At 45.7% G+C, this 14,712-nt stretch overlaps 1 protein-coding gene across 1 annotated transcript; it reads left to right on the forward strand.

The window, feature by feature from the left end:
* The first annotated feature begins 436 nt into the window (after positions 1–436).
* LOC130020455 (tripartite motif-containing protein 75-like) lies at positions 437–1,849 on the forward strand. The gene has a single exon (XM_056111069.1). The coding sequence runs from the start codon at positions 437–439 to the stop codon at positions 1,847–1,849; it is 1,413 nt and encodes a 470-aa protein (XP_055967044.1).
* The last annotated feature ends 12,863 nt before the right edge of the window (positions 1,850–14,712 follow it).

The following is a 14,712-nucleotide window of genomic DNA, read 5'->3' on the forward strand; positions in this document are numbered from 1 at the left end:
ACATTCGGTAGCCTGCCAGTTTGTCCAAAGTAGGAATGAGATAATAATATGTCACATGGCTGCAAATGAGGGCTCACACTTCCAGGAGCTGGGTTTTATAGTCTCTGAGTCTTTGCCATTGATGGGATTACACGACGCCAGGGGGCCAGTTGGTGGGTGTGACCCCAGCCTACTGGAATTTGGAGGGTCTTGGTGGAGGATGCTCAGCCCCTATCCAAGCAGGATCAATTGCTCAAGGAATGTGAATATTATTTGAGAACCCAACCCTGAGACCAGAGATGTGCAGGGTCATCAGAGGGCACCCCTCATTGAGAGAAAAACATAGTCCAGGACATAGGTCTAACTATGTGACTCTTTTCTGATAGGAGAGAATCCAAGGAGCCCCTTTCTATAAGGATTACCCGTTGACCTTTACCTGCCTTTCCCACACCCGAGGATGGAGGAGGTGTCGGCAGTCCTGGCCAAAATGCAGCCAGAGCTCATCTGTCCCGTCTGCCTGGACTACCTCAATAACCCCATCACCATCGACTGCAGCCACAACTTCTGCGACTCCTGCATCCGCACGTCATGGAAGGACCTGCAGGACAGATTCCCTTGTCCTGTGTGCCGGCGGACCGTTCAGGAGATTCGCGTCAGTGGCAACGCCCAGCTGGGCAGGCTGGTGGACCTGGTCAAGCTCCTACATAGCTCTGGGAGTAGCAATATGGTGCGGGCAGAGGAGCGCAGGTGTGAGGAGCACAGGCAGGGAGTGAGCCTCTTCTGCGAGGAAGACCAGGAGCCGGTGTGTCCCCTGTGCGCCCAGGGCCCTGTCCACCAGGGCCACCATGTCAGGCCCCTGGAGGAGGTTGCACATCAGTACAGACAGAGGCTCGGCGGCTTCATCGAGTCCCTGAAGACACAGCTGGCAAAGGTGGAGAAGCTCTTAGCTATCCAAGAGAGAAAGCTCCTGCAGCTGAGAGAGGAGGTAAGAATGCATAACAGTCAGTTGGCCTCGGAATTTGAGCAAGTCACTCAGTTTGTGGAGCGTGAGCAAGAGGCGGCCCTCTGCAGGCTGGCCGAAGAGGACAAACGCCTGCAGCAGCAGTTCAGGGCCAACGTCGCTCTTTACTCAGACCATATCTCAATGCTGAAAGACCTCAGAAGGGAGGTGGCCGAGCGGAGTGTGATGTCCAAGGAGATGGTGCTGAGGGGCGTGAGGGGACTGCAGCAGCGCTGGGCAGGCCTGCAGCTCCCAGCCGTGCAGCCCCTGCGTTTCAGGCCGGTGGCCTACAGCCTCCCTCCTCTGTGCTCAGCGCTCAGCAGCATCATCCGGAGATTCCGAGAGAGCATCAGCCTGGACCCAGACACGGCCCACCCCAGCCTGTGCGTGTCCCAGGACCTCCACTCAGTGACATACGTGAGGGAGAGGCCCAAAGGGGATGGGGATTCCGGGCCCTGGGACTACACTGCACCGTTGGTGGTCCTTGGCCGGGAGGGCTTCACCTCTGGCCGCCACTACTGGGAGGTGCAGGTGGGCGCCAAGCCCGAGTGGGCCGTGGGTGTGTGCAGCGTCGCCCCTTCGGCCGGGGCCTCGCATCCCCTGGTGGCTCCCAAGAGATGCTGGACGCTGCACCTGCAGGACGGCGACTACCTGGCCGTGAGCGCGTGGGCCGTGCCTCTGGCTCTCAGGGACCAGCCCAAGTCCATCGGCGTTTACCTGGACTGGGAGCTGGGCCAGCTTTCCTTCTACAACGCTGATGACAGGTCTCATCTGCACTCGTTCACGGAGCCCTTTGCTCAGGAGCTCAAGCCGTACTTCCGTGTGGGGCGCGACAGCGCCCCTCTGTCCGTGAGCGTAGGGAGGGTTTAAAGGGAGGATTATCCCGTGGGTTTATTTTCCCACTCTAAGTGAAAAACTGTTGATGTTAACATGATGAAACGGTTGCATAGATATTCATATTTAGGGGCAATGAAGGAGAAACGTTCTCTTTTGTAATAAGTCGTATATAGAAATAACTGTACCCTTATTTGTTGTAAATAAAACAAAAAAATTTAAAATGTAATAGATATTTCAGGTCTTCTGTGCAACAGTAAAGTATTTTGAAAGCATTGCAAAACTTCATAATTGTTATTATATAACACATTATCTGTGAGGTTGGAAGACTTGTCTTTCACCAATTTTGATGTTATAGAATCAATGTTCACTAATTTTAATAACATCAAAAACATTACTTTTATGAAAGGAAGAATGATAAAAGATTTCCAATTTTTGGAAGAATATGTAAGTATGATATTTCACTAGTGGCAGACATTTCCACATAGACAAAAAATCTGGATAGACAGTACACCCTATCCTTAATTCTGTGTAGTAGAATTGTGATTGCCTATTTTGTATGTTTTGAGGGTTTTATATCTAATTTCATTTTATTCATATAGCATATACATGCATATACTGAGGTTAGTTAGAAAACTTTTTTTTCTTTCCATTATATTTTCTGTTTATTTTTGTTTTGTTTTTTCACACCCAGGTTAGGGCTGACTTCCAACTTCATGCCTAAGCAAGGATCACTCAGGGGACCAAATTAGTTTCAAATAGTATATTCCTCATCTCCTTCTGAGCACACACTATTCATTCATTCATCATCCTGTTATTCGTCGATTGCCTCGAGCAGGCCCCAGTAACATCTCTTTCATCCTAGCCCTGAGATTATATTCAAGGCTCTTTAGGAGAACGAGACCCATCATTGTTACTGGTATTTGGCATATTTGGTACGCCACGGGGAGTTTGCCAGACTCTGCCCTGTGGGCAGGCTACATTCGATAGCTTGCAAGTTTGTCCAAAGTAGGAATGAGATAATAAGATGTCATAAAAAGATGTCCTGATGAGATGTTGCATGGCCGCAAATGCGGCTGCGCGGTTCCGGGAGCTGGATTTTATAGTCTCTGAGTCTTGGCCGTTGATGGGATTACACGGCGCCAGGGGGCCAGGTGGTGGGTGTGACCCCCGCCTACTGGAATTTGGAGGATCTTGGTGGAAGATGCTCAACTCCAATCCGAGTAGGCTTAGAGATCTCGGCCCCGGAACCCGCGTGGCTTTGTCCCTCTGCCAGTACCTTCATGTGTGCGGAGAGTGGTCTCAGCATGGTGGTGGCTGGTCCTGGAGGTCTTCGGCTGCCGGAGCCTTGTCGGGGCGGGGAGGAAAGCTCAACCCGCTCCCCTCCAAGGGACCCCGGCGAGGAACAGCCAGGCGCAGGGGCAGGAGCCCACACTATAGGTACCTTTAACATTCATGTTTGTACTAACATCCTCCTGAGTACAATATCACTGTCACTGTTCTCCTTTTGTTCATCGATTTGCTCAGTGGGCCCAGTAACCTCTCCATTGTGAGACTTGTTCCTGTGTATGGCATATCGAATACATCACGAGGAGCTTGCCAGGCATTGCCATGCGAGCGAGATACTCTCGGTTGCTTGCCGGGCTCTTCGAGAGAGACAGAGGAATCGAACTCAGGTCAGTGATGTTGGCTGCCTGCAAGGCAAACGCCCTACCCGCTATGGTATCACTCCAGGCCAAGATTCAAAGTATAAATTTTAATTCTCTGCTGTGTTACTGTGTGCAGAAGCTGACACAGCATTTTCTTATGAAACAATGGAGCCACCATGCGGAAGCTGAATAGGCGGAAGCAGAGAGAAATGTTAGGCAAAAAAGGGCCAAGGAACTCTTGCTGACATAGAAATTAAAACTGAGGGGCTGGTGATACAGTGCAGTGTTCCACCGCACTTGTCTTGAACACGGATCCCAAGGCTTCTCCAGAAGTGATTCCTGAGCCCAGAGCCAGGAGTAACACCTAAGCTGTGCTGGGTGTGGCCTCCCAAAAATTCAAACTGATTCCTGGTCTTGCCGTTGGATTCATTTCTTAAACTTTATAAAAGAGAGAACTCAAAAAGTCTTCCAGAGATTTCTAAATTTGCTTTTCAGCAAAAAGGCTATCAAAGATGTAAAGACTAGAAAATCAGGATTTTTAGTATAGCAGATGAGGATGTTTTATTTATTAATTTATTTATTCTGGTTTTGGAACCACAGCCAGCGATGTTCAGAGTTTAATCCTGTCTCTGCACTCATGAATTACTCCTGGTAGTGCTTCGGCAACCATATGGGATTCCAGGATCAAAACATGGGTGGCAGTGTGCAAAGTAAGCTCCCTACCCCTTATACTATTTCCTCAGCCCTTGGTGAGATTATTTTTAAATCAACTAATAACTTTTACCTAAGTAAGTAAAGTAAAGGCCCTCCCGTTGATCTTCGATTTGCTCAAGCGGGCCCAGTAATGTCTCCATTGGAGACTTTGTTGTTACTATGTTTGGCATATCGAATACATCACGAGGAGCTTGCCAGGCTCTGCCCCGCGAGCGAGATACTCTCGGTAGCTTGCCGGGCTCTCCGAGAGGGGGGAGGAATCAAACTCGGGTCGGCCATGTTGGCTGCGTGCAAGGCAAATGCCCTACCGCTGTGCTATCGCTCCAACCCTCAACTTTTACCTATTAGATGATAATAGGTGATAGGTGATATAGGTGATATAGATGATAACTTTTACCTATTAGATGAAAAGCAATTTTTCAAAGACCTCGAGGCAACAGGAAACTGCTGATTATGAAGACAGGTAAAAGTTGTGTCCAATTAATAATTCAATGGGGGCAAAATGAACATCCTGACATAGACTTTCAGATTTCACTTTCTTCCTTAGCAATGTAATTCAGTGCAAACGAGAACGTGCATTTTAGCACAGCACACGGACACCCTGTACTGATTTAATCCTGAGAGATTCTTCTGTGCCTCACCACTAATCAGAAACTCAGAATATCCTTTTAGCTCCAGTTGGTTCTGCTCTCCTTCCTGGAGGTGGAGCCGCCACAACTTAAAGGGTGCCAACAATGTCCTAGACCCACTTAGTGGCCTATAAATGCCCTGCTCACAACAAAAGAGCACAAAATGCTACCAGCCTGGTGTCCTACTGTCTTCAAAGAGATCTATCAGAGACCAGCCCTGAAGAATCGCAGAGCATTGATCCTTGAACTATTCAAGGTAAGCAGGAAGATGTGATCACCTTGGAAGTGGATTGATCAAGGGAATATAGTTATGGGAGATGGTCTGTATGGATTCATAGATGGGTCTTGTACAATAAGGTTGGGGGGGTGCGGGTGGGGGTGATAATCTGGTCAGAAGAGACTGAAAGTAATGTTAAGTTGTCACAGGTCAGGAACCAGCCAAAAAGGGATTGAAAGTGGAAAAAAAAATATCCTTTCCATATGACTCACAAGAAATGGGAGTTAGCTCAGAAGTGTTCATGGAATGCTTTTAAAAAGCATCTTTGATCTTAGAGATTGGTGAATGCAGGCCAGTTCTGGGGAGAACGCAGTCAGTGATGTGTAAGAGAGAGGTCCAGCCCTGACTGTCACCCCATGGTCCTAACCAAAATGAATTCCTCTTCATTTGAAGTTTCATATGGGGTCTGAGAAGCAGGAACCATGAGTGGAAAGAACGTAGAGTGAAAAGAATGATAAGAGGTTAGGGATGTTTGGAGTAATCCCTGAAGTAACATTGTAGACTCAGAAATTTTGATATCTCAGGTATTTGAAATGTAGGGAAGAAAAAGATAAGAAATCTCAGATATTTGAAATGTGGGGAAAAGACAGAAAAGAGTAAGATAAAATTTGATTTGGTTAGAAGAGGGGCAACACAATAATGGTGAGCTCTAATATATTACTAGACAGCATATTAGGCAGATGAAACAAAACTATTATGATAACCATAAGAAATCCTCCAATAAAAATGTAACTGCAGCTTTCTTTTTCTCAGCCTTTTCAAGCAAAACTCAGACCACATATTAGTTCATATGTAAATTCTAATTTTTTTGATAATTATTGGATAGAACCTGTTTTAATGTCAATAAATCATAATATAATTATTAAAAGGAAGGCTTGTAACAATTAGACACTCAACGCTACATTGCCTTATATTACTTTTTCTGTCAGAATAAATGCATTTTTGTAAATGCAAATGAGTATTTGTCAGAGCTTGCTAGAAAAGTGGAAAGAGTGTTCAGATTCCTTAAGGAAAGAGAGTAATGAGCATATATTTTCTTCTTACAGCCTGGTTACTGGAGGACTAAACTATATTCTGAAAGACTTATCTTCAAAAGACTTATATTCCAGGGCCCGAGTGATAGTACAGTGGACAGAGCATTTGCCTTGCATACAGCCGACCCCCAGCATCCTATGTGGTCCCCCAGCACTGCCAGGAGTAATTCCTGAGTGCAGAGCCAAAAGTAACCCCTGAGCATTGCCGGGTGTGGCCCAAAACAAACAAAAAGAAAAAGTCAAAAAGAAAAGAAAAAAAAATTCTAAAAGATCTATCTTTAGAATACTTATATTTTAAAAGACTTATCTCCAGACATCCTTCTTCCAAGAATGGCTTTTTCCACTTCCCTGGCCAAACGCCAATCAGAAGCCAGGTGCCCTCTCTGTCTAGATTACCTGAGAGACCCAGTGACTCTAGCCTGTGGCCACAACTTCTGTGTCTCCTGCATTCAACAGCGCTGGGTTGACCTACAGGACATCTTCCCCTGTCCTGTCTGCCTCCACCACTGCCCTGACAGGAACTTGAAGAGAAACAACCAATTGTGTCACATCACTGACATCGTTAATCAGCTCCCCATCAGAGGGACTAAAAGGAAACGGCAGGAACGGAAACTATGTGAGAAGCACCAGGAAGTCTTGGACATGTTCTGTGAGGAGGACTCTGAACTCTTGTGTCCCCAGTGCAGGACCACCCCTGACCACCAGGATCACTACCTCCTCCCTGCTGAGAGAGCTGCAGCAAGTCAAAGAAAGAAGCTCAGAAGCTCCATGGAGCTTCTGAAGAGGAAGATTGAAACCACTGAAACGGATTGTAAGAAACAAATTTCAAAATTTCTTGAAGAGAGTCTTGAAGAGATTCAGAAGACAGAATTAGATTCTGAATTTAAAGAATTCATTTTTTTCTTGAGAAGGGAACATTTTGCAAGTGATGCCAGATTAATTAAGGAAGAGAACAAAGAGAAGGATAAACTCACCGAAAACAAAAGCTATATTTCAAGTCACATGGACACACATAAAAATCTTCTAAGTGAAGCAAGAGAAAAGTATTTGTTGCCCAACCTAGAGTTGCTATCCAACATCAAAAGTATTCAAAGTCGGCACAAAGACTTAACCCTCCTGTAGGACAACACTCTTTTGTTCTTCCTCAGGTAGCTTAGGTTTGTCAGGTCACACCCATCTAAGAATACTGAACTTGTATTGTAAGCAGTGTCAAGAGAGAAGGAGGCAGAGAAATACAGGAGTGAAGAGCATTGGAATAAACTACTATTGATATAGACCGGCCTGGCCCCCGTTTCTTCTTCCGTCTGCCCTTGGCCAACAGCCGTTCCGATCCCGGCCACACACAGCGGCTCAAGAGCACCAAACGCAGGCGGTGAGACAGTGCTGTCCAGTGAGCCCGTGAACACACACCCTTCGGCGTGATAAGATTTTACACCCTCCCAGCAGTCTTTTTGTATAAACTCAAGACAGAGAGTTTAACCCTCTCTCCACATTATTTTGGTCTGCACAAAATGATCAGCAAGTTCCAAGTAGATTTGACACTTGATCCTGAAACTGCACATCCAAGTCTGATTATCTCCAAAGACAGGAAAAGTATATCTACAACAAGTCTACCACAATTTCTTGACACCTCCCAGACGTTTACTCCTTACCCAGCTGTGCTCAGCTGTGAGGGCTTTGATGGGGGCAGGCATTTTTGGCAAGTAGAAGTCACAGGGGTTGGTGAATGGTCCATAGGGGTTTGTAAAAAATCATTCTGCAGAAATTCTGGGATACTACCAACCCCTGAAAATGGCTATTGGGCATTTTTACAGTCTGCAAAGAACACTGAACAGGACATGGACATTAAACAAGCAGACCCAGGTATGCAATTTGGTGTATTTCTAGACTATGAATTGGGAGAACTTTCCATTTATCGTTTGAATAACAGATTATATTTGAGTGAAATCACTGATAAATTCACAGGATAACTGATGCCATATTTTGCTATTGGACCCTCTTCAAAATCATTTTCAATATGTTTGACCACAAAGGAATGGTGAACTTCTATGTGAATTATTTGTGTTTGAGTGTGTTTGAGTGATTTTTTTTGAGAAATACTGTTTATAAGGTTTATAAATAAAGTTTAAAAGATTTATAAGTTCCTGGTTCATATTTGTTGTCTGCCTACTGAAATCCTATAGGGCTAACAGTTTTTGCTTCCCCTTGAGCCAAACCTTCCTGGACTACTAAGAAAGATTTTTGGAGAGGAGAAAAGCTTCACATCACTGTTCTCCCATTGTTCATCGATTTGCTCCAGCAGGCCTAGTAATGTCTCCATTGTGACACTTGTTACTGTGTTTGGCATACTGAATACATCACGGGTAGCTTGCCAGGCTTTGCCTTGAGCACAAGATACTCTTGGTAGCTTCCCAGGCTCTCCGACAGGGGTGGAGGAATTGAACTTGGGTCGGCCAGGTCGGCCTCATCTAAGGCAAACACCCTACCTGCTTACGGAAAGAAAATCTTGAGTTGTGCTACCCTCTTCTCAAAGGCTGGAGCGATAGCACAGCAGGTAGGGTGTTTGCCTTGCATGCAGCCAACATGGCCGACCCGAGTTCGATTCCTCTGCCCCTCTCGGAGAGCCCGACAAGCTACCGAGAGTATCTCACTGGCACCGCAAATCCTGGCAAGCTCCCCGTGACATATTCTATATGCCAAACACAGTAACAACAAAGTCTCACAATGGAGACGTTACTGGGCCCGCTTGAGAAAATCGATGAACAATGGGAGGACAGTGACAGTGACCTTCTTCTGATACAAACCAGTAACCAGCAACATCTTAGCTACTTGCTTTTCCATGAACTCAGTTATTTGGGGATACCTATTTTGATCATTCCTGCACTCACAAAGGAACAAGATAGGGGACTAGAGAAACCTCAGGGCACAGATGCAAGAGGAATGACTTCCTAGTCAAGGCCCTGTATCAGATTTCTCTCCAGGTTCCTCCACGGCCCAGTGGCCCCCATCTCCACCCATCCCACCCTGTGCCAGGCTCCAGTTTGCTTTCTCCCTTTCCCAGTGGTTGGGAACCCAGCCAGCCTGGATGTGCTCATTTCATCCCTTGCCCTAGTAGGCCTGACCTCAGATTCTGTAAGCTACCCATCCCGCGTCTTGCATGAACTGGTAAGCACCCCTCACCCCACAAGCCACAGTGAGTCCCTATTCTCCTCTCCAGTTTTTCTAGTCAAGCCCCCAAACCAGAGTCCCCTATCTGCATCTCCTCTTGTCTGCAGGACGGCAAGAAATGTGACAGGGAAGAGGCCAATTTCATAGGAGCCAAAAGCAGGAGAACCCCCCTCCTCCACTTACTTATGGGATGTTTAAGGTGTAGCAGGTGTTGATAATCATTCAACAGGCCCAGAAGAAATATCTCCCCCAGAATCGAAAGTCCAGTCTTCACGATGAAGGGCCAGTCCTAGGTCTTACTGCTATTTGGAGGAAAACAGGAAATGGAGCAAAATAAAGAGAGGTTTTCTAGCATGGCATTAGTCCTTGTACTCCACGCTCTTCCCTGGGTTCTTTCTCTGTGACCTGTTGTGTGTTTTTTTAAAAGACTTTGTATTATTTTTCAAAAGACTGCTGCATCTGACCTTCAGTTTTCCTTTCGGTGGTAAACAGGGGTAAAGGAATCACTTTATTATTTTGCTTCAGTTAAGCCACTGTAACATATTAACACTAATGCCTTCTCAGTAAATTTGAACACAAAAATGGATGCTATTACTTCCACCCAAAATCTTTGATATCCAAGCAACCACAACATACACAGATTAATAAAGATTTTTGTCCTTCAATGGAGGGAGGGAAATGTACCTGCCACAGAAGCAGGCTAGGGGTGGGAGGAAAATCAGAGAGATTGGTGGAAGGTAGTGAGCACTGGTGAAGGCACTGTTGGAACAATATATGCCTGAAGCTCAATCTCAAATGGCTGTCGTTCTGTAAGTTTTGGTAAATCAATTTAAAAAAAAAAGAAAAAATATTTTTTACTTTCCTTCACTGCACCCCAATCCTCCAAAAATGATAGGTGACTTCATCATCATTGATGCTTCAAAATAATTTGGGGGTACATTCTCCATGACTGGCTTGACACGAAAGCTGGCACCACGCAGAAAGGCTGAGCTGTGGAGGACCAGCACTGGGACCTTGGAGGCATATGTGTGTCCAGCCAGTTGGCATTTTCAACTGGGCTGATTGTTCTTCTTTGGCCAACTTCTACCAATGCTGGTTTTGGCCCATCTGATTTATATAACACAAGTACTGATGACAGTGATTCTTGTTTAAGAATAAAGGCCTCCTTTGAAGTCTTTCTTTAAGTGTTTCTCTCATGGTCTTCTAAACACCTGTTTGCACTCCACACAAATTTTAGAGGTCTCCAGGCATTGTGCTCTTATGTCTGACTGTATCGTCATCTTCTGGTCAACCATGACTAAAGATGAATTCTCAGGATATTAAAATCCCATACGTTTGAGTTAGTGCCTATTAAAATCTTGAAGTAGAGACTCGAGAGATAGTGTAACGGGTAATAGCATTTGTGTTGAGCACAGCAGACCTTGATTGAATCCCTGGAACCCCATATGGTGCCCTGAGACCCACTTGGAGTGATCCCTGAACATAGAACCAGGAATAAATCCTGAGCACTTCCGGTGAGGCCCAGAAACAAAACAACACAGAGGCACCAGATTCAAAGTGTCTGGGCAAGCCAACTGCCCATCAGTGCTGACCAGAGATGCATGCACCACCGTACTTGCTGCCCGCTGGGCCCTCCGTAAAGCACACCTCTGTGTGCCCTGCCACAGAATGGGGGTAGCAGATCAGGGTGTCCCAGGCACTGACCGGTTGCATAAGGGGTTGCCCAGTAATGACCTAAGACATGGCCTGCATCGAGAGCTGGAACCACGACTGCATGAAGTTCTTAGGCAAATGACCATGTAACCAGCTATCCTTCAATACAGGTGAGCCACCGAGTTCCGCGAGTGTATGAAAAGGGCAAACTCAGCCATCATCAGTAATATGGATAATTGCCCTTCTTCAGGATGAAAACACAAACTGAGATCTATCTCTGCAGAAAATATTTTTGACTGGAGACATGCTCAGAGGCCTGGAGCACAAGTTTTGCCCACATGAGACCTGAGTTTGATCTCTGGCATTGCATGGTATCCTGAGCGTTGCCTGGAGTGACCTCTCTCCACAGGGACAGATTAACAAATGAACCCAAAACCTAGCACTCATGATTCTTTTGTCATTCTGGAGGTCAGAAGTTTAAAATGGTTCTCACTGGCTGACCCCCAGCGTGCTAGCCGGCCTCAGTTCTGGGGAAGTACAGACACTCTTCCCTCGCCTGCCTCCTCATCCTGGGGCTGCCATCCTAGACCATGAGCCTTTTCTGTAGTCAGAGTCAAGAACATCGCATCTTCACATCTCTCTTAGCTTCAGGCTCCCACCACCTACTTCCTTACTGATTCCTGCTTCCTTACTAATAAGACCCTTGCAATCCCATAAAACCCACTTGCATAGTCCAGGATTCTCCAATTCTCCTCAGAGATTTTAGCCTGAAGACCCAATAGTTTCCTTGGCTTGTCTCAATATCTCTTCTGAGAATAGCCATGAAGTTAGGACGTTTACAGAGTGGCACATGTCCCCCTCCTTATTTAAATGGAATCTCCACTCCTGTAACAACTTATCCATCCTCTGAAACAAGCACTGTTACTACCCTTAGCAGAATCAACTATAGGTTTATCCATAACAGGGACTATTCCCCCTCAGGGAAGAGCCAAAACCTTAGCGTTTGTATGCTACCTCAGATCCATTGCTCCTCACCCGAACTTTGTGAAGAGAAATTTGGACATATTTTGAACATTTTTTTAAGTTCAGTAATGGATTTGTTACGTTAAGTGTAACCTTCTCTTTCATCTGGCAAGATATGAACACAGGTTTGACTCAATCGTGCACACTGGATGAGAAAGAGGATCCTTTATTGTTTAGTGGGAGATGGGGGTGCAATATTTGGGGAGGGGATGGAGTCTCAGGGAATAATCTGGGGGCATGGAGCTATTTCCAGCAATACTTGTCAAACCAGGCTCAATGTTAGGAAGGTTGTTGTTCGAACTCTGTGGTATATGGGGTTTGGCAGATTTTCAAAAGCAGATTGGGGGCAAGCAGGTGGGATGCTCTTCGGAGGAAGTGATCCCAGAGGGAGAGGCCAGATCATGCATCATCTCACACATTTCTCACATGCATATGCAACCTGATTGCTTAGTGGATAGACTTATTTGCATAAATGCAGATGAGATCATTTGTATACTCAGATGAAGGGATTAGTCATCTGGTAGTCTTCTGGATTTACTTGCATCAAGGTGTATATGTGAGATCATCTTTTCTTCTCATTTGTTGGGATTTACAATGCTGTTAATTAGACTTTGCATTTTTATTGAGATTTACAGTACTGTTAATTAAACTAAACAACCAATCCAGGTTCAATTGCCAGCGTCCCATATGGTCCCCATGGAAAATTGCTAAGAGTAATCCTGAGTTCAGAACCAGAAGAATGCACCGAGCATTGCTGGGTGTGGCCCCAAAACAAAACAAAACAAAACAAAGTCTTAGGATGGTTCTGAGATAACAAACCATGAATTAGAGTTTCTAACTGATGTTTGTCATATTATTTGTGTAGAGCTCATATGATAAATGTTAGTTAGTCTCAGAAATGTTTCCACACATCTGTACTTTGTTATTGATGGACTTGGTGTTCCATTTGTTTAAGTTTCTCTGGAGATTCCACCTGACTGGGAACAAGAATCTGTAAACATATTAGTCCAATACACTGCCCTTTCGTTGATCATCGATTTGCTTGAGTGGGCCCAATAACGTCTCCATTTTGAGACTTCTTGTTACTGTCTTTAGCATATTGAATACATCATGGGTAGCTTGCCAGGCCTTGCCATGCAGACGAGATACTCTCTGTAGCTAGCCTGGCTCTCTGCGAGGGTCAGAGGAATCGAACCTGGCTCAGCCGGGCTGGCTGTGAAGAGAACCGTGCAGACTCTTCTGCCTCCTTGCCTGACTGTGCTTGCCGGGATCCCTTGGAGGGGGACGGCTTGAGTTTCCCTCCCCGCCCCAAGCAGAGACCAGGCAGCCGAAGACCTCCAGAACCAGCCACAACCATGCTGAGACCACTCTCCACACGCATGAAGGAACCGGCCAAGGAACACAGGTATGAGGGCCCTGGGGCTGAGATGTCCAAGCCTGCTCGGATCAGGGCTGAGCATCCTCCACCCAGATCCTCCATCTTCTAGTAGGCGGGGGTCACACCCACCAACTGCCCCCTGGTACCGTGTAATCCCATCAATGGCCAAGACCCAGAGACTATAAAACCCAGCTCCCAGAAGGGCATGGCCGCAAATGAGGGACATCTTATTATCTCATTTTAGCTTTGGACAACCTGGCAGGCTACCAAATGTAACCTGCCCACACAACAGAGTCTGGCAAACTCCCCATAGTGTACCCAATATGCCAAATACTAGTAACAATGATGGGTCTCATTCTCCTAACCCTGAAAGAGCTTTGAATATGGCAGTTTTTAAAATCTCAGGGCTAGGACGAAGGAGACGTTACTTGTACTACTCGAGGCAATCGATAAACAACAGGATTATCGTGGTGGTGAGCGTGATCGACCAGGCTGGCTGCGAGCAAGGCAAATGCCCTACCACTGTGCTATCGCTCTAGCCCCCATTAGTACAAGCAGAAAGAAATAACAAGTTACCTGAGAATTGGGCAAAAATATAGGCACACAAACACCAGTGGGTAGAAAATTTGAGATGTTTTGTCTAGGCATTTTGAGAACAGGATGATATAGAGGAGAAAGAGCTGACTCACTGCACAGAATGTCTGAAGTGTTGTGAGGCATCTGACAGCTCTGTCCATACCTTGATTTAAGAATTGCAGTTCTTTTTTTAAAAAAAAACTGCACTTAAATTCTATGGTTTACCAAGGAGATGGGCTGGGGCGATAGGTTTGCCTTGCACGCCAGTGACCCGGGATCAATTGCTCCTCTCCTCTCAGAGAGCCCAGCAAGCTACTGAGAGTATCTGCCCACACGGGAAAGGCTGGAAAGCTCTCTGTGATGTATTCGATATGCCAAAAAACGGTAACAAGTCTCACAGTGGAGGCGTTACTGGTGCCCACTCGAGCAAATTGATGAATAACGGTAGGACAGTGCTACAGTGCTACCAAGATGTTCATAATACGTTTTTTATGGGTATTCAATGTTCCTACACTAAACCCACCACCAGTGTGACTCTCCCTCCACCGTTGTTCCCATTTTCCTCATTTTCCTAACCACTCCCTAAATTGCCTCATTAGTGTAGGCCCAAAAGAATTTATTTTTATTGCCTGTTTCAATGAGTAATAGACTAATGGGATATCCATTAGTCTAAATGACTAAAGGAATTATAAAAAAATAAACACTAAAAGAAAATTTGTGAAGGGTGTTATATCTCGTCATGGGGTCATTAAGTCCTTTTGTTGCTAGTTTAGCCTTGTATTTGTTTTTGTTTATTGA

This window comes from Sorex fumeus, unplaced genomic scaffold (genome assembly GCF_029834395.1).
Source record: "Sorex fumeus unplaced genomic scaffold, SorFum_2.1 ptg000012l, whole genome shotgun sequence".
NCBI lineage: Eukaryota > Metazoa > Chordata > Mammalia > Eulipotyphla > Soricidae > Sorex > Sorex fumeus.